Source organism: Artemia franciscana, chromosome 11 (genome assembly GCF_032884065.1).
Source record: "Artemia franciscana chromosome 11, ASM3288406v1, whole genome shotgun sequence".
Taxonomy (NCBI): Eukaryota; Metazoa; Arthropoda; class Branchiopoda; order Anostraca; family Artemiidae; genus Artemia; species Artemia franciscana.
In genome coordinates, this window is record NC_088873.1 from 35,200,550 (window position 1) to 35,227,219 (window position 26,670).

Below are 26,670 nucleotides of genomic sequence, written 5' to 3' on the forward strand. Positions count from 1 at the left end.
TTTAAGCTTTAATGTCGCTGCTTACTTTCAGTTAAAAAACTTGTTTTTTTTTAATTTTAAGAAAGGTTTACCACAATTTCGCTTTGTTCATCCATCAGAAAAGCTATAAATTTTTCTTAATTTCGTCCATAAAAGTTAATTAGTAGATTACTAGAGCCAAAAAAGAAATAAAATACATTTTTGTTGGCTTTGTGGTCTCAAAACTATAAGTCACATCCCTCAACACAAAAGACAAATTGATCTTTATTATATGCCTGAAATAGTACAATCAACTTCGAAATTGTGTAGTTATATACTTTCTTCGCAAAAAACAGTTTAGAATCTTGTTTTGTATCATCTCGGTTGCACTTATACCGTTGATACTTATATTGTTCCACTTATACTGTTGAACTCGGTTGCACTTATACTGTTGATGCTTATATTGTTCCACTTATACTGTTGAACTCGGTTGCACTTATACCGTTGATACTTATATTGTTCCACTTATACTGTTGAACTCGGTTGCACTTATACCGTTGATACTTATATTGTTCCACTTATACTGTTGAACTCGGTTGCACTTATACTGTTGATACTTATATTGTTCCACTTATACTGTTGAACTCGGTTGCACTTATACCGTTGATACTTATACTGTTCCACTTATACTGTTGAACTCGGTTGCACTTATACCGTTGATACTTATATTGTTCCACTTATACTGTTGAACTCGGTTGCACTTATACTGTTGAACATATAAAATACATATTGCACACATTATAAATTCTGTCTAGGCTACCTTAATAGGAAAAAGCGTTGAATCTAAGAATAACTACTTTTTGCATCAGGAATAAAGTGGCAAACAATAAATTTCCGTTGGCTTGGATTTTCACTGCTTCGAGCCTAGACCCAGAGCTGTCCCTAAGCAATCAATCTGTGTCCTTATGGAGGTTCAAGACCCCTGTCAGCCAGAAAGGGGTGAATTGAGATTTGGATTCAAATCTGAATGTCGCACCACTTACTGAATTCGAATGATTTAGATATTGCAGTAGCTTCTGAATCAGGTTTCAAAATGTTGGTACCATAAATTTCTTCAAATCTTGCTTCTATGGTAGACGCCCCTTTGAAGGCCACAAAATGGAAAGAACATCTAAATCACGGAAGTTCCCCTGATATTTATTTATAAAAAATGCCTTCCTTTATAAATAATTCCTTTATAAATATGTAAACATATCAAATAATATAATGATAAAAAATAAAATACAAAAAAAAACATTTCTGATTTGATCTGTATATCGATATTTTCTGGCTCTAACACATACAGATACAGACTCAGGGCTGCCACTCTAGAATCTCAAAATTCGGCGACAAGTTTCAAGAATTCGGGGATTTTTCAGGGACAAGTCTTCAAGATTCGGGGAATTTTCGGGGGTACGTTCGAAATGGAATTTCGTTGCAAAAATTTGGGAGCCAAAATTGGCTAAAACTTCGTTTTCAGGATCAGGTAGGGCTTGCATCCGAGTAGTAAAGTCAAGTTTTTAACAGAGTAGGCTTAGAGCCAGAGTAAGGGATTGGAACCCATAGCTAAAAACGATTATTGCTGATATTGCGGAGAAAACATCAAAACAGTTTTCAAATTAAAAAATAGGCTGAATTACACTCTCAAACTTTGTTGCTCCAGGTTTTATATTATCTTTGCTGTTTTATTCTCTTAGCCCAAAAACGAGACTTCTATGTCATCAAACAGTTCGTGGTAATGAACTGTAGTAAGGATCGACCCGGCTCAATAGTAAACAAAACTCTAAAAAACGGAATTTTGATATCAATAGTTACATCAAAAGAATTGCATTTTAATGCTGAATTCAAATATATAAGTTTCATCAAGATTAGTTTTACCCATCAAAAGTTGCGAGCCTGACAAAAATTTGCCTCATTTTCGAAAATAGGGGGAAATTAAAGGTCATACAATCTTAACGAAAATCACACCATCAGATTCTGCGTATTAGAGAACCTTGTTGTCGAGGTTTCAAACTCCTATCTATAAAAATGTGGAATTTCGCATTTTTTGCCAGAATACAGATCACGGATGCGTGTTTATTTGTTTGTTATTTTGTTGTTTTTTTTCCCAGGGGTGATCGTATCGACCCAGTGGTCCTAGAATCTTGAGAGAGGGCTCATTCTAACGGAAATGAAAAGTTCTAATGCCCTTTTTAAGTGACCAAAAATTGGAAGGCACCTAGGCCCCCTCCCACGCCAGTTATTTTCCCAAAGTCACTGGATCAAAATTCTGAGATAGGCATTTTATTCACCGTAGTCGAAAAACCTTATAACTATGTCTTTGGGGGCGATTTACTCCCCCACAGTCTCTGTGGGAGGGGCTACAAGTTACAAACTTTGACCAGTGCTTACATATAGTAATGGTTATTTGGAAGTGTGCAGACGTTTTCAGGGGGATTTTTAGGTTGGGGGGGGGGTTGAGAAGAGGGAGATATGCTGGGAGAACTTTACTTGGAGGAATTTGTCGTGGGGGAAGAACATTTTCATGAAGGGAGCGCAGGATTTTCTAGCATTATTTAAAAAAAAACAATGAAAAAATAAATATGACAAAGTTTTTTCAACTGAAAGCAAGGAGAAGCATTAAAACTTAAAACGAACAGAAATTATTACGCATATGATGGGCTCACCTCCTCCTAATACCCCGCTCTTTACGCTAAAGTATTTTTAGTAATTTCAACTATTTATTCTACGGCTTTTGTGATTCAGGGGTTATTCTTAAGGAATTAGGACAAAATTTAAGCTTTAGAGTAAAGAGCGGGGTACTGACGAGGGGGTGAAACCCCTCATATACGTAATAAAAACATGAGGATACAAACGTTCGTTACGTAAGCTAATTTGTAAGTTACGTATATCTTTTACTAATAAAAACATTCGTAAAAAATTAAAAGTTCTAGTTGCCTTTTTAAGTAACCAATAAATCGGAGGGCAACTAGGCCTCCTCTCCCACTCTTTTTTTTCTCAAAATCATTCGATCAAAACTCTGAGAAAGCCATTTAGCCAAACAAATAAATATGCAAATTTCGTTTTAATTATTCATCTGCGGAGAGCCAAAATCAAAACATGCATTGATTCAAAAACGTTCAGAAATTAAATAAAAAAAAACAAGCGTTTTTTTTTTACTGAAAGTAAGGAGCGACATTAAAACTTAAAACGAACAGAAATGACTTCGTATATGAAAGGGGCTGCTTCCTCATCAACGTCCCGCTCTTTACGCTAAAATTTTTTATGTTTTAAAAAGTAGAGTTGAAAGAGTCAAACTATAGCGTAAAGAGCGGGGCGTTGATGAGGAAGCAGCCCCTTTCATATACGAAGTAATTTCTGTTCGTTTTAAGTTTTAATATCGCTCCTTACTTTCAGTTAAAAAAACTTGTTTTTTTATTTAATTTTTTTTCAGAAAGACGACAAAAATAAAGTATAGAAGGGCAATAATCGCATACAGAGCTATAACAGTTGCAACAATTTCTCCAAATTAATGAAAATTCTTCGGCAAACAAACATGAACTTACACCAGGAATTTAATAAAAAAAACATCACCTGAAAGCAAGGAGCACATTAAAAATTAAAACTAATAGAAAGGATAACGTAATTGTCCCCTCTAAACACCCGACTATTCCCGCTGAAGTTTTTTAGTACTTAAGCTTCTCATGGTTCTATTTAAACTACAATATGTTTCGGGAGTCGTTCTTACAGAATCGGAACTAAATTCAAACTTGAGCGTAAAGTAAGAAGGGGCAATCCCCTTCATATATGTAATATTTTTTGTTCCTTTTAATGTTGCTCCTTAGGTATACTTTCAGACGGGAAAAAAACTTTTATTTTATTTCAAATGTTTTTTTTTAAATGCCGGAAAATCGAACTCCACCTCCACCGAAAATTATTCCTCTCCCCGGAAAAACCGTCTAGACAATTCAATACCGTTAAAAATATATCCCAGACAATTACCCTTAACATCTCCACGCGTAAGATTGGGTTTACAAAGAGAAACCTAAAATAATTTAAAAGAATTTTGTTTAAGAATTCTGGCTAATCCCCCCAGTGTGATATTTCCCCTGAAAATTCTATCCCCCGAAAACATCCTTTCCAATGGAAAGTTCTCCCTGCGGAAAATCCTCTAGCAGAAAATCCAATCCTTTACCCGAAAAAAGAATGCATACTTTCAAATAGCATATATTATACGTAAAAAATGGGCAAATTATATATTTTCAAGACCTTTCCCCAGGGGCTTTAGGAGGTCAGATTAACTTGAAAGACAAAGTTATTGGGTCTCTCAACTATGCTGAACAAAATGGCTACGGTATCTCTAAATTTTGACCAAACGATTCTGGAGGGAAAGGGCACGGAAGGGGGCATAGTTGCCATCCTCATGGAAAATATACATCTTCTGGGAAAATCCGTATTTTTGCAAATAGAAGCTTCAGCCCTATACAGTTGCGTTCTCTGATACGCTGAATCTGATGGTGTTATTTTCGTTAAGGTTCTTTGACATTTTTTAGGGAGTGCTTTACCCTTTTTTTCAAAAATTAAGAAAATTGTCTCAGGTTTGTAGTCTTTGAAGAGTAACACTGAACTTAAAGTTTCTTATATATTTGGTACCAGCATAATAAGCCAATCCTTTTGATATATCTGTTTTTTTTAGAGTTTTGGTTACTATTGAGCCGCGTTGCTCCTTACTTACATTTTCTTACCATGAGCTATTTGATGACTGCCATATTTACATAGAACATTAAATGCTTAATAGAGATAAAATCATCATATAGTTGGTGTATTATCACATAAAACAATGAAAATCATTTCAAAGTATTTTGTTTTTGGTGTGCCGAAACCAAAATAGGAATGAATGATTTAAAAACGATAAACAGCTAAAAAAATTAGAAGAGTTTGACAAAATTGGCTCACTATTAAATTGGAAGTCTAGAGATAATCGTAGCTTCTTCTTCGGCAGTCAAATTAGCCTTAACACATGACAACATTTTTGCCATTTCTATATCCAACAGTTCGTGGTAACGAACTCTAGTAAGGAGCGATCCGGCTCATTAGTAACCAAAACTCTAAAAAATATCATTTTGATACCAATAGCTACATACAAAAATCGCATTTTAATGCTGATTTTATATATAAAAGTTTCATCAAGTTTAGTCTTACTCATTAAAAGTTACGAGCCTGAGAAAATTTGCCTTATTTTAGAATATAGGGGGAAACACAGCTTAAAGTCATAGCTTCTTAATGAAAATCACACCATCAGATTCAGCGTATCAGAGAACCCTACTGTAGAAGGTTCAAGCTCTTATCTACAAAAATGTGGAATTTTGTATTTTTTGCCAGAAGGCAGGTCACGGATGCGTGTTTATTTGTTTTTATTTTTCTTTTCCAGGGGTGATCGTATCGACCCAGTAGTCCTAGAATGTTGCGAGAGGGCTCATTCTAATGGAAATTAAAAAAATTCTAGTGCCCTTTTTAAGTGACCAAAAAAATTGGAGGGCACCCAGGCCCCCTCCCACGCTAATCATTTTCCCAAAGTCAACGGATCAAATTCTGAGATAGCCATTTTATTCAGCGTAGTAAAAAAAAACCTTATAACTAGTACTTTGGGGACGACTTACTCCCCCAGAGTCCCCGTGGGAGAGACTACAAGTTACAAACTTTGACGAGTGCTTACATATAGTAATGGTTATTGTAAAGTGTACAGACGTTTTCAGGGGGATTTTTTGGTTGGGGGAGGGGCTGAGAAGAGGGGAATATGTTGGGGGAGCTTTCCATCGGGGAATTTGTCATGGGGGAAGAAAATTCCTATGAAGGGAGCGCAGAATTTTCTAGCATTATTAAAAAAAAAACATTGAAAAATAAATATCAAAAAGTTTTTTTTCAACTGGAAGTAAGGTGCAGCATTAAAACTTAAAACGAACCGAAATTATTACGCATATGAGGGGCTCACCTCCTAGCCACAATCAAAACATGCATCGATTCAAAAATGTCCAGAAATTAAATAAAAAAAACAATTTTTTTTTTAGCGGAAAGTAAGGAGCGGAAATTAAAACTTAAAACGAACAGAAATTAGCTTATATATAGTAATGGTTATTGGAAAGTGTACAGACGTTTTTTAGGGGGATTTTTTGGTTTAAGAGAGGGGCTGAGAAGAGGGGGATATGTTGGGGGAACGTTCCATCGAGGAATTTGTCATGGGGGAAGAAAATTTCCATGAAGGGAGCGCAGGATTTTCTAGCATTATTTAAAAAAAATTGAAAACATAAATATGAAAATTTTTTTCAACTGGAAGTAAGGAGCATCATTAAAACTTAAAACGAACAGAAATTATTACGCATATGAGGGGTTCACCTCCTCATAATTCCTCGCTCTTTGCACTAAAGTATTTTTAGTAATTTCAACTATTTATTCAACGGCTTTTGTGATTCAGGGGTCATTCTTAATGAATTGGGACAATATTTAAGCTTTAGTGTAAAGAGAGAGGTACTGAAGAGGGGGTGAATCCCCTCATATATGTAATAAAAACATGAGAATACAAAAATTCGTTACGTAAACTAATTTATAAGTTACCTATATCTTTTACTAATAAAAACATTCGTAAAAATTGAAAGTTCTAGTTGCCTTTTTGAGCAACCAAAAAATCAAAGGGCAACTAGGCCTTTTCCCCCGCTCCTTTTTCTTAAAATCATTCGATCAAAAACTATGAGAAAGCCATTTAGCCAAACAAATAAATATGCAAATTTCGTTTTAATTATTCATCCACGGAGAGCCACAATTAAAACATGCATTGATTAAAAAAAGGTTCAGAAATTAAATAAAAAAACAAGCATTTTTTAGCGGAAAGTAAGGAGCGGCATTAAAACATAAAACGAATATAAATTACTTTGTATATGAAAAGGGCTGCTCCCTCCTCAACGCCGCGCTCTTTACACTAAAGATTCTTACTGTTTTAAAAAGTAGAGTTGAAAGAGTCAAACTTTTTCGTCGGTTGCAAACACCTTCTGTTGTTTTAATTTCCAAGCAACTTTACCCTGTGATCTTCAGCACTTTTTGAGAGATTTTACAAACGTTCAAGAGTTGTCAAATCCGGAGTACCCTCGGGTGCTCTTCAGGCTTGCCTCCTGAAGCGAAATTCACTAGTCTTTACGGTGCTACCACTTTCCCCGAATTTTCGGGGATTTTCCCCGAAAATTCGGCTAAATCCACGAAAAAGATGGCTTTCCCCGAATCCCCGAAAACTCCCCGAATATCTTTCTTTTCCCTTGACTTACCCGAAAAAAGATTTAATGGAAAGCTCTCTGTTCGTTCCACAACTTTAATATTGTTTTGCACATTTATACTATGGTACACTGGCTAACGTATCATATTGAAAACTCCATTTTGCAAACCAAAATTGGAATGAAACGATTAGATGCGGATATAATCCTCTCTTATTGTGAATTAAATAAAAAAACAAGTTTTTTTTTCGCTTGAGACTTTAGCGGTCTGTCATAAAAATGCTGCATTTGTTTTGTCAGTCATAAAGTATCGAATCCTAGACCGTGGGGGGGGGAGAGAAATTAGAACATATTATTTTGTAGGGGGTTCAAAATAGGAAGAGAAAATTTTACGTCTCAATTTTTAAACTTATCAGGGATCCTTTGAACCAGATTCAAATTTTTTCACCTGTAATTTCCTGATTTTTGCAGTTTGATGTTTCCTTAGAAATGCCCATGAAATTTACCTGTTGTTTAAGGTTTTCAAGGATTCTCCCTCCCCCTATGCTTTACGCTTTGCGTATGTGCCTGTGAAAATACATTTAATGTGATTGTAAAAGGGACTTAAGAGTTATTTACGCGAAACAGAATTATATATGAGGAGTTATTTACCCCAAAACCTATTTTCTTTAAATAACAAGTCGACTGATTAATTAGAGCTCGATTAAAAAATTTACTATCCTAAATTAAAAAAAGCACACTTACTTTTACTTTCTGTGATTTTATTAATTTATTTCTTTCTTTTTCCACTTGCGAAACTCCGAGATCATAAACAGTTACTTCTGGCTTATCTGGCAGCATTTCTAGCTTCTTTTTTAGCGCTTTTTCTTGCTCTTCAACTATAATTTCGCCAATATTCTTCTTTGGTGTCATTTTTTTTGGTGTCTCTCCATAATCAGATTCTGTGGTTTGTACTAAAGTAGCATGGAAAATACCCGATACGTCAAGCTCTTCTTGAGGCTTGACCTTTTCCGGCTTCAGATAAATCACCTCAGAGTCATTTACTTTTTCCGCTGGTTCGCTCGGAATCCGGAAATCAACTTCATTTACAGAATCGACAATCTCTTCTGTAGCATCACCAACATATTCCAACAGTTCAGATGGACTAGACTCCCGGACTTCCTCCTGCTTAATCGGAGGAGGCGATACGGGAAGTGGTGGTGCTGACTCATTGGCAAGCCGGAAATCCGGTTTTGGCAACGCTGGTACACTCTCCAACATTTCTAAGAGAAACGAAGCACTTACTTGCTCCACAGATTCAACGTCAATACTTTCTAAATCACTGACTTTATCCAACTTTTCTCTGACACTTTCAAGGCTGTCAAGAGTATTACAATTTTTTAGGCTGACAGTTTCTATGCTAGAAAAAGGCTCTAATGTGTAGGCTGTATATTCGGGAACTGCAAATTGCACTCGCTTTTTAATTTGGGATCGTAACTGACTGTCTAATTTCTGCATGAATGCTGTTTTAGCCGCCTTACTTCTTATCAGTGAATCCAATTCCTCGGTCTTATCGTCGTGTTCCGTGATAGAGAAATTTTCATTTTTAATTATCTTAGCAGAACGTTTGCATATCTTTGAATCTAGACAATTGTCATTAGGTAACAATGGTAATGAAAAATAATTAAGCGTTTCATTTATTAATTCTTTTTCCAAGCTTTCGTGTTTGGTTCGTATAATAGGCTCGATAGGAATATCGATATTTGCATAAGTATCATCCTGCTCATTTAACACTCCACTGATTGCGTAAAGTGGTTCATCGGGTAGTTCCTTTTCCAAGTTAGCATACACTTTTTCGTCCAAAAATATAGGCATGTTAGATACAAGTATCTGATAGTGAATATCCGTATCCTCTTTCATTTCTTCCACTGTTTCTGGCGATATGCCAGATAAGCACTCAGATAATGTTTGGTACACTGGATTTGAAAATTGGACACCCTTATGCGCTTCTTCAATTAGTTCTTTACTATTTAACGGCTCTTCTGAAAAAATGAACACAGGATCACGCTTATTATTTAGTTCCCGGATAGCTGAAAGGTACTGAGAAACTGATTTTCCACTTTTTTCTTCAATTATTTCAGACTCAGGTGGTGGGTCTCCTAAAAAGGATGTAAACTTTAGCCTCTCACCTCCCCTTGGGTCGCAGAACAAGTCAACATCAGAGGGATGACGTGCAACAAAAGGAATCGGGGTTGTTGGTAATGGATTACTGTTACCCTGAAAAGGAAAAAAGGTATTTTCACTTAATAAGAACCTTTACAAATCAGAGGAAAATGCACCATTTAGATTTAGGAGAAAGAGAGAATAGAGATTAAGCCAAACTAACCATTAGTATTCGATTGACAAGACTGCCTGTCTATGTATTATTCTTTATGGTTGATTGTGTATGGCTATGCTGTTTGATCTATGTAATTGGGTGGATGAATAGGGTTAAGGCCTCATTCAAGTACTGATCTATACTAATTACTAAAGTAGGAAAACAGTCTTCCTTTTCTCCTTCTGTCTTTTTTTCTTTTGGTGTATGTTTTTCTCCTTCTATCTTTTTTCTTTTTTTTATGGTGTATGTTTATTTATGTATTTGTGCTGTTGCATCGATGATTTCTTTTTCATTATAATTATGAAAACTGCAACAAAGAACTATGGAAGGGGGGGGGGGCGCTCAGAGTGCATTATATTAAATACGTAACCTAACCTAACCTAGCCAAAATACCAACTAAATGTTTTTTTAAAATGAAGCTATAATGTAGTTTCTCACCCAACCGAAGCTAATTGTCGGGTATAAATACCGTGAAAACCGGGTGACGTCTCATATACACGATACAAGTTCTCGAGTGTGTATTATATAACACATAAGTCCCTCGCACCTTACTTTCAGCTAAAAAAAGTTTTTTATTATTTAATTTCTGAACATTTTTAAACTAATGCAGGTTCAAATTTGGCTCAGAGTACATGATAAAATAAAAACAAAATTTGTATATTAACTTTGGCAGATTTATTCCGTATGTGAAAGGCGGCCCCCTCCTCAATACCTTGCTCTTTACGCTAAAGCTATTAGCATCTTTTAAAAAGCTTACTATTCTAATTAAACGGCCCCTGTTTCAGTAGTCGCTCTTAAAAATGAGGACAAATAGTCAAACCTAAGCTTAAATAGCAAAGCATTGAGGAGGGGAAAACCCTTCATATATGAAATAGTTTCTGTTCGTTTTTCAAATAATGCCGGTAAATCTGGCTCACACTCTATGAAATATGCCCCTCAGCCTCACGGAACAATCCTCCGCATTTCATCCAACGTAAAATAAACCCCCCGTTAAACTCTCTCCAGACAGTTCCATCCCCACTAAGAAAATTGCTTGTGGTCAAATCAGCCTAAAAAATCTCCTTAACATTCTTTCATTTGATTAAGACTTCAATCTCTAATTGGTTTCTCCATCACTCTAGAAATGCCCCCTCCCGTAGAAATTATCTCTCGGAAATCAAGACACGCGGAAAAGAGACCCAGAATAATTCCCATGAACATCTCCATAAGATAAACTTGGCAAAAAGAATGTAAGACAATTAAAAAAGAATTGCGTATAGTAATTCTGTCAAATCCTCGCAGAGCAAAATTTCCCAGGGGAATTTTACCCTTCCCCAAAAATTCATCTTCAAGGAATTTCATCCTTATAGAAATCCACCCCACTTACAACCCTCCCCCCCAAAACGTCTGTACACATCCCAACGACAATATTATACGTAAACAATGGGCAAATTTCATAACTTACAGGACTCTCCCCAAGGACTGAGGGGGGTCATTTTACGGTAAATTTTTCGCAGTTCATATAATTGACCAATAAAGTGAACATACAACTCGATGCCTTTTTTATGTTCTTTACGAATATAATCCCCGCGTCTACCGCAAATTCAAATCCGAGCACTTTTTGACCTAACCTAACCCAACCTAACCTAACCTTATTATAAATTAAATAAAAAAAGTTTTTTTTTAACTGAAAGTAAGGAGCGACATTAAAACTTAAAACGAACAGAAATTACTTCGTATATGAAAGAGGCTGCTTCCTCATCAACGCCCCGCTCTTTACGCTAAAGTTTGACTTTTTCTCTCAATTCTTCTTTTTAAAACAGTAAAACAAACTTTAGCGTAAGGAGCGGGGCGTTGATTAGGAAGCAGCCTCTTTCATATACGAAGTAATTTCTGTTCGTTTTAAGTTTTAATGTCGCTCCTTACTTTCAGTTAAAAAAACTTTTTTTTTTATTTAATTTCTGAACGTTTTTGAATCAATGCATGTTTTGATTTTGGCTCTCCGCAGAGGAATATTCAAAACGAAATTTGCATTTTTTTTTTTTTGGCTAAATGGCTTTCTCATAATTTTGATCGAATGATTTTGAGAAGAAAAGAGCGGGGGAGGAAGCCTAGTTGCCCTCCGATTTTTTGGTTAATTAAACAGGCAACTAGAACTTTTAATTTCTTACGAATCTTTTTATTGGTAAAAGATTTACGTAACTTATAAATTAGCTTACGTAAAGAACTTTTGTATTCTCAAGTTTTTATTACATATATGAGGGGGTTCGTCCCCTCGTCAGTACCTCGCTCTTTACACTAAAGCTTAAATTTTATCCCAATTCATTAAGAATGACCCCTGAATCACAAAAGCCGTAGAATAAAAAGTTGAAATTACTAAAAATACTTTAGCGTAAAGAGCGAGTTATTAGAAGGAGATGAGCCCCTCATATGGGTAATAATTTCTGTTTGTTTTAAGTTTTAATGCTGTTCCTTACTTCCAGCTGAAAAAACTTTTTCATATTTATTTTTTTTTTTTTAAATAATGCTTTTTAATTCTGCTCTCCCTTCATGGAAATTTTCTTCTCCCATGACAAATTCTCGATGGAAAGTTCCCCCAGCATATCCCCCTCTTCTCAACCCCTCCCCCCAACCAAAAAAATCCTCCTGAAAACGCCTGTACACTTCCCAATAACCATTACTATATGTAAGCACTGGTCAAAGTTTGTAACATGTTGCCCCTCCCACGGGGACTGTGGGGGAGTAAGTCGTCCCCAAAGACATAGTTATAAGGTTTGTCGACTACGCTGAATAAAATGGCTATCTCAGAATTTCGATCCGTTGACTTTCGAAAAATAATTAGTGTGGGAGGGGGCCTAGGTGTCCTCCAATTTTTTTGGTCACTTAAAAAAGGGCACTAGAACTTTTCATTTCCGTTAGAATGAGTCCTCTTGCAACATTCTAGGACGACTGGGTCGATACGATCACCCCTGGGGAAAAAAAACAAATAAACACGCATCCGTGATCTGCCTTCTGGCGAAAAATGCAAAATTCCACTTTTAGGGGATGTTTCCCCCTATTTTCTAAAATAACGCAAATTTTCTCAGGCTCGCAACTTTTGATAGGTAAGACTAAACTTGATGAAACTTATATATTTAAAATCAGCATTAAAATGCGATTCTTTTGATGTAGCTATTGGTATCAAAATTCCATTTTTTAGAGTTTTGGTTACTATTGAGCCGGGTCGCTCCTTACTTCAGTTCGTTACCACGAACTGTTTGATAATTTTGGCACTGAGAAAATTTAGTAATATTTTGTCGAAAACGACCGAGAAAACGCCACTGAGAAAACATATTATATTTTTGTCGAAAAAGACTGATAAATCATACTTTAATTGAAAATTCGTCATTTTTAAGAGCTCAAAAAGTGCTTAAATTTAAATTTGCGGTAGAAGCGATTATTATATTCGTAAAGAAAATAAAAATATAAAGGTAAAAAAATATAAAAATAAAAGGTATTTGAAAAAATACCTTTTTAGTATGTTCATTAGAATACTCCATAAAAATACAAACAGAATCTCCCCCTCCCCTCCTTAGATTTTGACCTTAGATTTTGGTTGAATCTTCGTAAAAAGAAATGAAAAAATCCTTGCCCCCCTGCAATTCACTTGGCTCCATTGACAATTGACTATTCTAATAGGCTTATTCAACTATTAGAATATTACTAATAAACTATAATAAAAAAATTACTATATAACTATAGATGGCTTCAAATAACTAAATTAACAAATATATAATTAATAAACATCTATGTATAGCTATATATATATATATATATATATATATATATATATATATATATATATATATATATATATATATATATATATATATATAAAATTTTTAAACGACTAGCTTAAGTTTAGCAAAAAGTTAAGTTTACCTACATAACCAGTGCAAAATAGGGGGTTTGTAATAATTAAATGATAAGCAGTAAAAAATAATTACATATATATATATATATATATATGTATATATATATATATATATATATATATATATATATATATATATATATATATATATATATATATATATATATATGTATATATACATATATATATATATATATATATATATATATATATATATATATATATATATATATATATATATATATATGTATATATATATATATATATATATATATATATATATATATATATATATATATATATATATATATATATATATATATGTATATTTATATATAGCCATATAACTATATAAAATAACTATAGTTATAAATGCTTAGGGTCTGTAATACTAAGAGATAGAAAGTACTTCTTTACCGTTCTAGTAACCCAGTAAGAACGTATCCTATTTCTGCTTGGAAAGACACTACCACAGTCAACCATTGTCAACAGCTATTACAAAACGATTAAAACAAATCACCAACAATCACTTAAAACTCCTGCAATTTCATGGTAAAGTAAGTGGCGGAAAATTCGAAAAAAATAACAATCATAGTCAGATATTGTGTATACGGTCCCATGCTTTGTCTTACTAACGGGTACCTAAAATAAATTTTGGTCAAAAATTAGAAGCCACAAAAGAGTAACCAACTAACACGATTTTTAAACTATTAAATAGCCGTAGATTCATGGGAATATTGCTTTAAGGAAAAAAGTTTTATATCTTGATTTTTTTTGTGGTTTATTTCTCATCTGTAGATACAGTGATTGTCAATTAAACATAAAGATATTTAATTTTAGAATTTGTAAATGTACTACGCTTAGCATGAAAGGAGTTTGTGCTTTTTAATTTCTTGTCAGCCACTCAGAAATTTCTTGGAGGGTTTCGTATATACTCAGGGTTGCCACCACGATCAGTTCCTAAAGTACTAAAATTGCCCAAATTTGCATGCCACACAGCCATTTCCGGTACTATAGTATAAAATTGTCGCGCGTGTCGGGGCTTGCGCCGCGGCATGTGTATCTTTTAAGTGTTCTTAGATTACTTTTTAGATCAACTTTTTAATCTTTTCTTCTGTAAAAGAATAAAATGTATCATAAGCTGATCAAAGCGCTGGATGGGAAAATGTACCCGCACACACATATCCAGTGTTTAAATGTAATTAGAGTATTCTATATTTCTATATCTTCAATTCGGTCATATGAGACAGGACGACATTCAATGTAGAACGTGCTGCAGTGATGCACATGATGAAATAGTGCTATAATAGTACTTTGGTACAACAGGTGGCAACCTTGTATATACTGGCTGACTGAAAAATTTCTTAAAGGATATTAATTGCCTACCCCTACTGAATCTTTGAAGACTAGTCACTTTCGGATGAGCTTACTCCTTTTATTTGTAATTTTATAGCCAAATCACAAGGGTCGAAATCGGACAAATAGCGTTTTAGATTACATTTGCCTTGCTGCACTTTCTCTGACTTTTCTTCAAATTCAACCCCTTTAGAATTAAAAGATTGACGGAAGATTTTACAAGAAAGGGGAGGGGGAGATAAGATTCTGCAGTCTTGTTTAAACCCCCTTCTTGAAAAATGATTCTTCTGCTCTTGACCAGTGTTTTAGGAATTTTTTTGCTTAAGAGTAGGGCTAGATTTGAAACAACGCCAAACTGGATGAACTGAAATGAAAACGAAAATTGATTATATTGGAAATAGAATAAAATACATTTCTGCTTTTAACTATAAAATAGGTCTTATAATACGTTGACCCACTTTTAACAGCAGGAAAGACATATCTTAAAAAGGAAAGAGATGACAAAACAAGATTATTTTGACAATTTGTCAAACAAGAAATGAGGGACTGAATATTCCAAAAAGATCCCAAATAATCTCTTAATGATTCATTTTCTAACATCTAAAATAAAATAAGCTTTTACTTAGACGATTGAAAAATATTTGGTTCAGTCAAAATTCAGATAGAATAGAAACCATTTAAGCAGACTTGAACTTCACTTGCTGGGTGAAGACTTGGAAGCTGGAGCTCAATGTCCAGAAATGCAAAGTAATTCGCTTCGGTAAATAAAATTGAAAACACCGATACTCAGTGAGGTCAATGGACAGAATAAGCCAACCTATTTCCAGTAATCATACCAAGCGAGACCTGGGTCTATTAGCTGATGAATAATTATGGTTTAGTTTACATGCCCAGACTACTGCAGCAAAGGCTAGCTAGTATATTTGGTATATTTATAATGGTATCTTGGTATGTTTGAGAGAAATTTCAGTAGTTGTTCCCCTCAGTCGTTTCGAAGCTTTTTGAGAGTTTAATTCGGTCTAAGTAGAGTTTGGTATGTGCATTGCCAACCCTACTAATAAATCAGACCAATAAACTCTAGAATTAGTTTCAAGGTGAACAATTGAATGCATAAGAGGTCCCTATGACATCCCTTTTCCCTCTCAGCTTCAAAAATTGATCTTAGCCATACTGGCTTATCACCGAAAGGGAATTTTGACATTCAAGCTGCTCAAAAATGAAAAGCTTATCCGAAATATCTCTCAATTGGATAGTTCTTTAAGAACAAGAGGACACGATCAAAAACTCTTAAAAAAGTGTGGCAACTAAAGGTTGCGTAGTAAATTCTTTTCCAATCGGGTGACGAGTCTATGGAGCTCTTTATACTAGGTTATAGTCTCTACTGCCAGTATTGAGTCATTCAAATCATCAATTGACAAGGAATGGTGCAACAAAGCCGGATGATTGATTCAAGACTCACCTGATCAGTTAGCACACAATCTTCAGTGACCGGCGACTACAGGATAATAATATCACTGGCAAGTGCGATTTAAGGTAATGACACTTATTAGACTAAGATTTACTTTAGATAGGATATTAAGATTTATGTTCCTTGTGACACATACAATTTTACGACATGTAGAATGACCAAGAAGACAAGATACGTTCATCATTGGATTTAAAAGAAGCAGATATCAAGTAATTCTCCAGTGGACTGGGAATAGGCCATAAGGAACTATTTGATAGACTAGAACTTCATAAGAGGAGGAAAAGATGGTTAAGGCAAGCTTTGTAGGTAAAGGATGACAGGTTACTAAAAAACTCTTACTGTTTCGGTTTCGGGGCGGGAAAACGCAATAAGAAAAGATTTTAATGAAGAAGTAAATCCATGGGAAGGAGTAAAGAATGAAACTTTGGCTAGAGTGGAGGGGTAGAACAAGCACATCTGTTGTTCCCTGGATTTACGCTTTAGTGGGTTTGAGCTGTGCAATGGTACTTACCCTTGTAAAATTTCCATTTGTGAAACTCCTACCATCTCTTACATTTTTTAGTAAAAATAACCAGCCATGAACGACGATGTTGTGGACGTTCTTGTCAGGGTATATCCAGAAAATCAGTTTTGAAAGAATAAGACAGGGGTTTATCATTTTTTGAGCATGAGGAAGGGGGGCTTTGTTCATTTCTTCAGTTTCACATTCAAGTTTACGGCAATATACCGCTCATTTCTCATTTATGTGAATCTGATGATCAAAAAGCAATCACAGTAATTAAACAAACATACATTTTGATTTGAAAAATTAGTAATTTTGATTTTTTTTTTATTATTTATAATTAGCACAACATTAATTTTCCCCATAGGAATTCTACTCCATAACTCAGTAATCCACTTTCTTAACATGAAATGCCATCATATGGGGGGGGGGTTGCACCTCCCTGGATGTTTCCATTTTTGGTTTGAAATTCGAAATCCTGGAAACACAGCCGAAGAAACGATATTTCGAACTTGTATCAATGTGCTCATGCAGTTCTGACGGCTGAAAAAAGTATACTTGACAAATGAGAGAAAAGACCGCAAAGAATTTTGAAGAAATATCAAACAAGCAAGAATGATTTAAAACATGTGAATAACGAAAAAAACAGTTTTGATACACTGTTTCTGACTATGTATATTTGTGAATCTCATAATGATTTTTAGGCTTAATACTCACAAGAATTCAGCTTCTGTCTGCAATTCTGAAATGAAGTAAAAGAAATCATAGTTTTGTCCTATAACAATATGTTCACCCGTTTTTGACAGGCGAAAAGAAATCTATGACAAATGAGAGAAACGACCATAAATTTTGTTTAAAAGAACACGTCAAATGAACAGCGAAGGCCTAAAAATTTATAAAAAAGGTTTCAGCATGATTAATTAAAGGAAGATTGGAAACCATAATAAGCACACATAACCTATTCACAAAAAACATCATGTTAAAACTGGGTGAAAGTGACTACCATTGGCTTTCTTTGGGAAGTTATATCTCCCTAATAAATAATAAGCTCCTCTGACCCTACCTCTTCAGATTTAATTCAACATATTTCTCAACGTTTCTTGAAAGTTTCCCTGCATAGGAGGTACCAAGGTACCGTTCCTTCACACCTGGTTTTGTTGAGTTCCTTTTTACATCCTAAAAGTATAAAGTGTTTTTTGATTTAGTTCAATATCCCCCTTAACTGAATACCCTTTGTCTTTTTTAAACATTGCAGATACATTATTTTGACAACCTGGATGTATGTTTTGTCTTTTGACATTTGATCACCTTTCTCAGCTTTCCCTGAAAGTTTCAATTTAAAGGTCTTAGCCGTTCCTTAGATAGTGCAGATATGTAATTTTTACAACTTGAATGTCCATAATGTCTTTTAATTTATTTCAACATTCCCTGAAAGTTTCCCTCATACAACCTTGCTTCGATATCCTCTTCCTTCAAGCCCATAGCCTATTTTGCTGACTCCAGCCTCTTCACTTTAATACCGTCGCCAAACGCTAAGTAACCCAAAGTGTCGCTGCGTGGACATAAATATGTTTCTATGAAATTTATTTGCGGAAATTGGTTAAATTTGCTGTTCAGGTAATACGGTATGTATGACCTATTTGAATATTTCGGCCCTATATCTAAGGGCCGTCTTCAGCAAAGAAAATAAATAAACAATAAAACACTTACAATAAAAGTCTTCGGTTAAAGATCCATTCTTTTTTTAAAATAGCCTTGGCATCATTACTTCTTAACGAAAAGTTCAGCCAAGACTGTGTGATATAAGCTAACATTTTACAAGCCAAAAAGGTTCATTCATTGAACTAACTGTATTTATTAAAAATTGGAATAATTTCTTATTGCGATATTTGCCTTCTCTGTAGCTAATCTTGTAGTTCTTTTGGGATTGGCTTGTTTTCATTCGTTCCTATTTTTGCTTTATTTTGAATTATATTATTTTCTGTAATTAATTGTGTGTACATAGGGTTGAGTGTACATAGGTTTGTGTACATAGGGTTTTCGTTGGATTTCAATTGCCTCGCGGACAGTTTATTTGATTTCTAGGTCATTGCTAATTAGAATTGTTTCGTCAAATAGAACATAATGGTTTGGCTTTTCAAAAGTATGATTGCTTAAAGCTGAATCGAAAGATATGGAGTTATTTCTACATTTTAATACTTTTTCAAAACTTTCTTTGTGTGGCTGTAATCTTGTTCCTAAATTTTGGTGGGTTCGACCAATGTAATAATTTCCACAACTATATGGTATTTGATACACCCCTCTTAGACGAGTAACTGGGTTTAATCCTTACCAGAATTGATAAAATTCATTATACTTAAATTACTTGTGAATACAACACGTATATTGTTTTTTAAACAAACTTTTTTCTGTTTTGAAGTAATTTTCGGAATATAAGGTAGGTAAATCGTGTTTGTGGGATTATTCGAATCATTTTCTGGTGTGGGATTTAAGGCTTTAGAAGAATGCATCTTTAATCTTTGAGCAATAACAGTATTTATGAGAGAAATTAGGTACCCGTTGCCAAAAAGTATGTCTGTAATAAAATTTAATTCTTTTATAATATACGGCTCTGAACAGATATTAAGTACTCTATCCACAAGAGATATTACCACACCTCTTTTAACCTTATGGAGGATGGTTAGATTTGAAGTGAAGGTATCTATTATTATGCGTAGGTTTTCTGTAAACCGCAAAATCAAGTTTATTCACACTGCGTATTATCAATACATCTAAAAAAGGTATTTTTCCATCTGTTTCGGTCTCTAGAGTAAACTACAGGTTTCTATCGTAAGTATTTAAATGTTCTATTTAATTTAGAACATTTTCTGTTTTCTTAGTAAATACTTTAAAGTTGAATTGCAAATTCAAAAAAAAACATACACAAATATATATAAGCCTCCGATGCAAACTGCTTTTAGTGGGTTGCTCCAGTTTTAATAATGGCCACTGCTTAGAATAACCGTAAAAATAGTATTTCTTCAATGTCAATATTTTCTGTAGCACTAGACTATAATTTAACGTTCAGTTTGAGTAATATCAGTTCTTGATTGGCGTTGGACAACGTGAGCAGTTTCCTTAATAAATGAATGCAAGAAACCGCCGAACCTAGGCTCCGAAGCACTAGCACCCATTGCTAAAAGCTAAAGGACCAGGTTACGTTTAGCCACCAGTGAGTTCGAACGCACGGTACCGTTGTGAACTCCAGCACAGATTCTACCTTCAGAGGCTTTCAGGTATAATCACACGGACGTAGCTTCGCACCATTGGCCGTTCGATAATTATATTAGATGAATGTTAACATTACTTTGATTTCGATGGGTGAGAAAAGAAAAGTGACACAAACAAGAAGAATTATGTTTCCCCTGAATAGTATTGACGTTTTTTTATTTGTAATTTTGTTTTTTTTGCATAATTTGCGTTTTTTTTCATATTTACTTTAGATTCATTATTTGGCTTGTTTTAAGTTCTTCATCTACATTTAAAAAAATAAATTTAGTTTCTTATTGTTTTAAATGCAATTGGGACTAGGTACCTCAACGAATGAAGTGGACCGTGGCTCGTTCAAGACCATGCTCCTCAAGCCAAATTTTCAGTTTTGTGACATGGTTCCTCGATAATGAATACTATATTGCTACGAGAAGCTAAATCGATTTATAAATATTTTCCCCCTTTTTGCTACTGAAAAAAGGCATTAGAATTACACGAAATTGAGTCAATTTATAAAACCATTGGTTGGATGCAATGACCCTTTAAAAGATCTTTCAATGTGGTACAACCAGTTATGATTCTGGCCTCTCTTGCGCCTGGGAAAAAATCCTGAATAGCCGCCCCCCTTGTCTCGCAAATATTTTTAGGCTAAGTCTTAACAAAATTTTCAATTATTAACAAAATTTGAATACATAATATCACAAAAAACATCAAAATTATTTGAATTCGTTCTAATTACTTTTGTTTTCAAGGAATGGTGATGAAGATATGGAAAAAATGAAAATCTTCGACTCAATTTGCTTGTGCTTATTGCCAATCGCGTTTTTTACTTTATTTTAATAAAAATAAAATTAAAAAATGCAAAATTATTGCAGCCGTTAGACTATTTATTCGAGATATTGCACCCCAAAAATTTTTGCACCCGGGGCAAGGGCCCCCTCTCCCCCTAAACCACCCCCGAATACAACAATTTTGATTTCAATTTTTAGCTGATATTCATCTCTACCAAGGCAGTAAATTGGATTTTTGAAATTCGCTTTGCATTCTTTATTATATAAGTATGCTTCGAAAATTGTAAGAAGATCGTTAACAAAGGAGAATTACCCGATTTTTAAGCAAGAAAATCTCATACTGTAAGAAAAACTCGAAGTAATAATATAATTAAGATTTGGTTAAGGTTATAATTATGGTTTGGCGAACAAATAGATTTGAGATGAATGGATCCAGTGATATAAGTTCTTACAATAGAAGATTCGATAAAAGGTTGTTGCTATAGGGTTGTCGCAAAATTTCTAGTTCCATAGTAAACAAAATCTTAAACCATAATTTTGCCGAATTCTAATGGGTATGGTGATGATTGCACGGATAAATTTTGGTCTTTGGGAACGCCTTCGCCCCTTTCCCCTTTTGTGTAAGTTGGGAAAAGGGGGTGAAAATAAATGTTTTCAACAAAGGAGTGAAATACCATTAGATATGGCAGTACAATTTAAAAAAAAAGGTTAAAACAATTATTTCTCTCTAGTGAAGGGCAATTATGACAGTAGATCTCCCCCTCCCTAACTCTCATTTTGAACCAAACGGCACATCACAAAAAAAATTGGGGCTTTAAAAGACGCTTTTCAAAGCTTCAGTGCACTCTCCCCCTCCCTAACAAAGTATACTTCCCTTAGAAATCGATCTGCAACAAAGTACATATATGCAAAAAATCTCAAAGGAGTCAGCTCAATAATAGTTGTTGAGGTAATAATCCATTTGTTTACACTATATGTCAATATATTACAGACATTGATAGCGCCAGTAAGGCAAAAGTTAAACTAATTTTGAAGATGATGTTGTTCCTTTAACCCTAAGCTCTCTATGCTAAAATTTAACTTTTGCACAACCAAGTATCGAAATTGATTGCTACCCCAGAAGAAATTACAGTCCCTAAAAAAATTCTTGGGAGGGGGCATCTGAAGTGCCAAAAAATGATTTTTCAGGTAATACTTTCTAATATTTCAGAGGATAAAGAGCCGCAAGGCAAATATTGTTCTCAGGAATGCCTCCCATCTCTTTGCTGACAAGTATATGTGTGCGATCTTTTGCATCATTCTCACTATATTTCTGCAATAAGAGGAGAGCTATCACTTCTTCTGCCCATAAAATGCACTCAGTCAAAATGTTCCTCAAAATGAAGAAAAATTAGGGGGTGAAAGACCTTATATTAACTTTGAGAGCTTCCTACGAAAATCTGGAAATTTTAGGCCAAGAACTTGATTTTGAGGATTCAGGTACCTCTGTCCCAATGAACAGATCCATTGACCTTTCCCTTAATAGTTGGTACGCAGCTTTGCAATAGTAGTATTCCATTAGGTGCAACAAGCAGACACACACCAAAACTAGTTTCCAAGAATTTCAAGAATGAAGCGTTATTTGGTATTGCCTTATCATTCATATTATTGGTGAAACAATATAACAAATACAAGCGGGCCAATATCATGATTTCCAAGAACTTATTGGCATGTTTCTGAAAATTTCAAGAATGATGCGTTATGTAGAATTGTATAATCATTAATGTTGTCGGTGAAACAATACAACGAATACAAGCGGACCCATATCCTGATTTCCGAGAATTTCTTTGGTGTTTTGAGAATTTCAAGGGTGAAGCATTGTCTAGTATTGCATAATCATTCTTATTGTCGGTGAAAAAATAAAGTTCTGTGACAGCCCTCACATTCTGGTCCTTTGATATAACAACTGAGCCAACAACATTTTTTTTAGCTTCTAAACAGTTTTCCATAGATTTTGTGAAATTTACGTCTGATGTACGAATCAAAAGTTAGACCCATTATTTCTTATTGTAAAAGAACGACACGTTACTCGACTGCGCCAACCAGTCATTGATGATATTATTTTTTTAGAAATGATATTAGATCCAACTGATGTTGAACGTCACAATATCGTAACAAGTTAATTGCGCAATCGATTTCTCCATCGGGGTTGGATATATATTAAATGATATCAGTGATTTGTTTCCAGGCACCTTTTTTGACTCCGTGAATTTACATACCATAGCGCAAAAATACTAAAGACTAAAGCCGACCAGGCCACCTTTTTGTAATGTAATGGTCGTGAGCAAACCAGTTTTCCATTAACGGGCTTGCGCATGAGTTTGGGTCCCCGAGTTTTTCTCCTGGGCCCCAAGCTCCCCTCCTGGGCCCCGGGAAGGCGATACTCCTTGGAGCGGACATGGTGGACAGGAGAAATGGGAGTCTCAATTGTACTCAAATCGTGGAAATAATTTATTGAGGATTGGATATCATAATGCCACAATGCTGTATGCACGTCCTTCAGCTGTTTGAAATTAAGTGCACGTCCTTCAGTTTTTATATGTATTTGTATGTATATTCAATAGGAGAAAAGTTATAAGGAAACTATTAGCAATTCGTCATTCTAATTATTTTCTTAGCATAAAGCAATCATTGAAATAAACTTAAATTGCTTATCTCGATAGGACTATTTTTAGAGACAGCACATATGTAGATCTTATATTGTATCCCGGATCGCTGTTACTCCAACCGCAATGGGCTCCTGTAGAATTTTTAGCATTAAAAGGCACACCAAATAGCGAAGAGTTACAGACACCAAAAACGGTCTGGAAACACAATGGGGATAACTACTAGTGACATTCATTTTAGTGACATCTTAACATTGCCCCTGATATGCCTCTTTTTTAAAAGGCTACGAAAGACTACAAGACTACGAATGACTTATTTAAAAGACTACAAGATACAAAGACCCCTTATGTAAATTTTCTAAAGTGTGTTTAAAGGCTCCAGTTTGAAGTTACACTAATATCAAACGACCACGAAAGATCACTTTTTCTTCTTAAAATTACTGCTGATTTTCTTTTTGACATTTTGGAAAGTAGTAGCTACCTACTATTGACTTTAGAAAGAGTCTTTAAAAGCACATCAAATGATATATTTATTTTTGGAGCTAGCGCATTTACCTAAAAAGCGTAAGTTTACCCAAAGGTAAGCACAGGGGTAAAAGACGTACTATTTTAAGATTGGTCGAATAAAAACAATTCACCAGTCGGAAGCAATATTTGTGTAGATTGATAGATTTATTTAAAAAAAATTGATAATAAAGCTATATGGAACATTGTATTGCAGCAACAGCAGCAACATCAACCTCAATATCCCCCACCCCCAAAACGCTCCATGGCCAGGAATACAGGGATCAAGCAGCAATTTTGTATTCTTCCAGATCCTAAGTATACCATTATTAAAGGCCTGTATAATTAACGTGTTTTAGTAGGCATATACAGCCCCTGCGAAACCCCTGGTTTATCACATATCCAGGCACTCAAAAGCCCCTATTACTTTATATGTTAGATATTATATGATTTAATTGTAATAGAGTAATACCTGTTTAAACTTGTTTTTGTCATATATTTTTGACTAAAACACTCTACGTAAACAAGCCCAACGATCAAAAGAAAATACATATTGGTACATTACTTTACACATGAGTAAGTAGAATGTATAGTAATGAGCCACAATCTTAAAATAATTTTTTTAAATGTTTCATCTTTTTTTTTTACCAGGGAAAGGAGAATTTTGATAAGTTTTAATTTTAGAATAATTTTTAAACCCTTATAAAACCTAATAATCACTCCATTTCATGCTAAGTGAATGAATATTTCAGGGAATTTAATGAATTGATATTTGAGCGTAAAGTTGCAACTACTATATCCACTTCTATCCTATTTCCAGGGCTTAGAAAATTGCATAGATGATAGTTCGATTATATTTCTTACCTTTTGGGAAAAATAATAGTTTGAGCCTACGTCTATTGCCACTAGGATTTGAAAATACGACTCCAAGGATCCGAGTAAGATTTTGAAGCTTCGGGGTTGTTGTTAATGTGTTTATTTCTTGTAATACAACCCTTCTTTCTTCTTAAAAAAGGCTATATTAGATGTTTTCTTAATTTAATGCATATTTTTCCAATCCTTTAAAATATTGCAAATCAAAATTTAACAAACCTGTTTGGCTCAAAATACTTTTTTTTTTTTTTTAGCCTCATTTACCCAATGGATCCATTTCTGAAAATTCTCACTTCTATACCAAAAATTCATCCAAGTTCTTCAAAAGTCAGAAAGGAATAGAAATGTATGCCTCAAAAGATCTTGTCAGGGCTTTATTTGGGTTCTGGACCCATTACTAATAATTTCTGGAGAGATCTAAATCGAAGACACGCAGGGATGAGACCAACTCCTAAGACTGTGTATCTCTAGTCTTCATTCTTTTATTACCATTGCATGCCTTTTTTACTTCATATTTTTACATTCTTCTTACTCTCATTCCCCACAATTCTTATTTTGACTTAGACCTAAGTGAGTAATTTCAAAAGAATTGATTTTAGACTTTAAATATATTTGTTTATAAAGACTGAATCAATTTGAATCTAGATAAATTAATATTTATCATATGCTTTAAACAGGGAATTTAGGTTTTGATTTTATACTTTAAAATACATTTGTCTATAAAGACTGAATCAATTTAAATCTAGATAAATTAATATTTATCATATGCTTTAAACAAGAACTTTAGGTTTTAATCCAAACGAAGTACTTCAAATCTCGGTTTTCGAGGAATAAACTTAATAAACATATTTTCAAAGCTTCGATAAGGCAATAACAATAAATTTAAAATGATAAACTTGTTTTTAATCAAGATATATAATACTTTAGATTTGAGAGAATACATTGATTTAAATATAAAATCTCTCCTGTTTTTACTAAGGCCAAACAAAAGGTTTTAAAGAACAGATTTGAAAAAAATTTTAGATTTAGTATTCAACTAAATTCTCTAATTTTGACAAGAACCCAAACCTGATATTTTAAAAAGATTTGACTTAAGCTGTTAAAGAATAAAATTAGGCTTTAAATTTTAACAAGTAAATTTTTTGTTTTAGATTTAAAGGAACACGCTGAGTAGCCTTGAATATATTTCCAAATTTTGCTAATGCCAAACAAAAGCTTTTAAAGAGTAGACTTTAAAAAAAAATCTATGATTTGAATTTCAGTGGATAGATTTCAAGTTTTTAGTTTTAAAGAATAGACTGATTTAACTTTAAAGCTTACCATAGCACAGTGGGTCGATGCTCTGCTTAGCAATACGAGGCCCAGGGGTCTATTCCCCTACAGCAAGGTGGAGCGACCGGCTTGTCACTTGTTCCTGTAGAAAAGATCCAGGAACTGGACATGGATTCCATGCTCTATGCGCTAGCAATGGTTCTGGAGGATCTTTATCTTTTTCATCCCAGATTTGAATTTAAATTAGTTTTCTAATGTTCTGTAAGATTATATCAACAGCTTCAGATTTTAGATTTTAATGAATTGATTGAAATAAAAAAAAAAAATTTCCTATTGTAACTAGACTAGAAGTACCACAAGATATTTTAAAAAAATTGATTTTAATAAATTTTTAAGAAAAAAATCAATTTTAACGTAATTATGACTGAAATCTTGCTCAATTCGAAAACAAATCAAATCAATAAATAAATTATAATCAATTTAACTAAGGAAATCAAATTTCATTAAATAAATATTTAATTTTATAT

The 26,670-nt window shown here is 34.0% G+C and overlaps 1 protein-coding gene across 2 annotated transcripts in view; it reads right to left on the reverse strand.

The window, feature by feature from the left end:
* Nucleotides 1-26,670, reverse strand: part of LOC136033138 (general transcriptional corepressor trfA-like) — a 194,996-nt gene that overhangs the window by 145,538 nt on the left and 22,788 nt on the right. The window contains exons 1-2 of one of the 2 annotated variants that reach the window (XM_065713776.1): nt 13,901-14,036; nt 7,980-9,491 (exon numbers count right to left, since the gene is read on the reverse strand). In XM_065713776.1, coding sequence (XP_065569848.1) covers nt 7,980-9,491; nt 13,901-13,966 — 1,578 coding nt within the window. In that variant the 5' untranslated portion in view covers nt 13,967-14,036. Of the gene's footprint in view, nt 1-7,979; nt 9,492-13,900; nt 14,037-26,670 lie in introns of those variants that run through there. The other variant, XM_065713775.1, reaches the window with a different exon arrangement.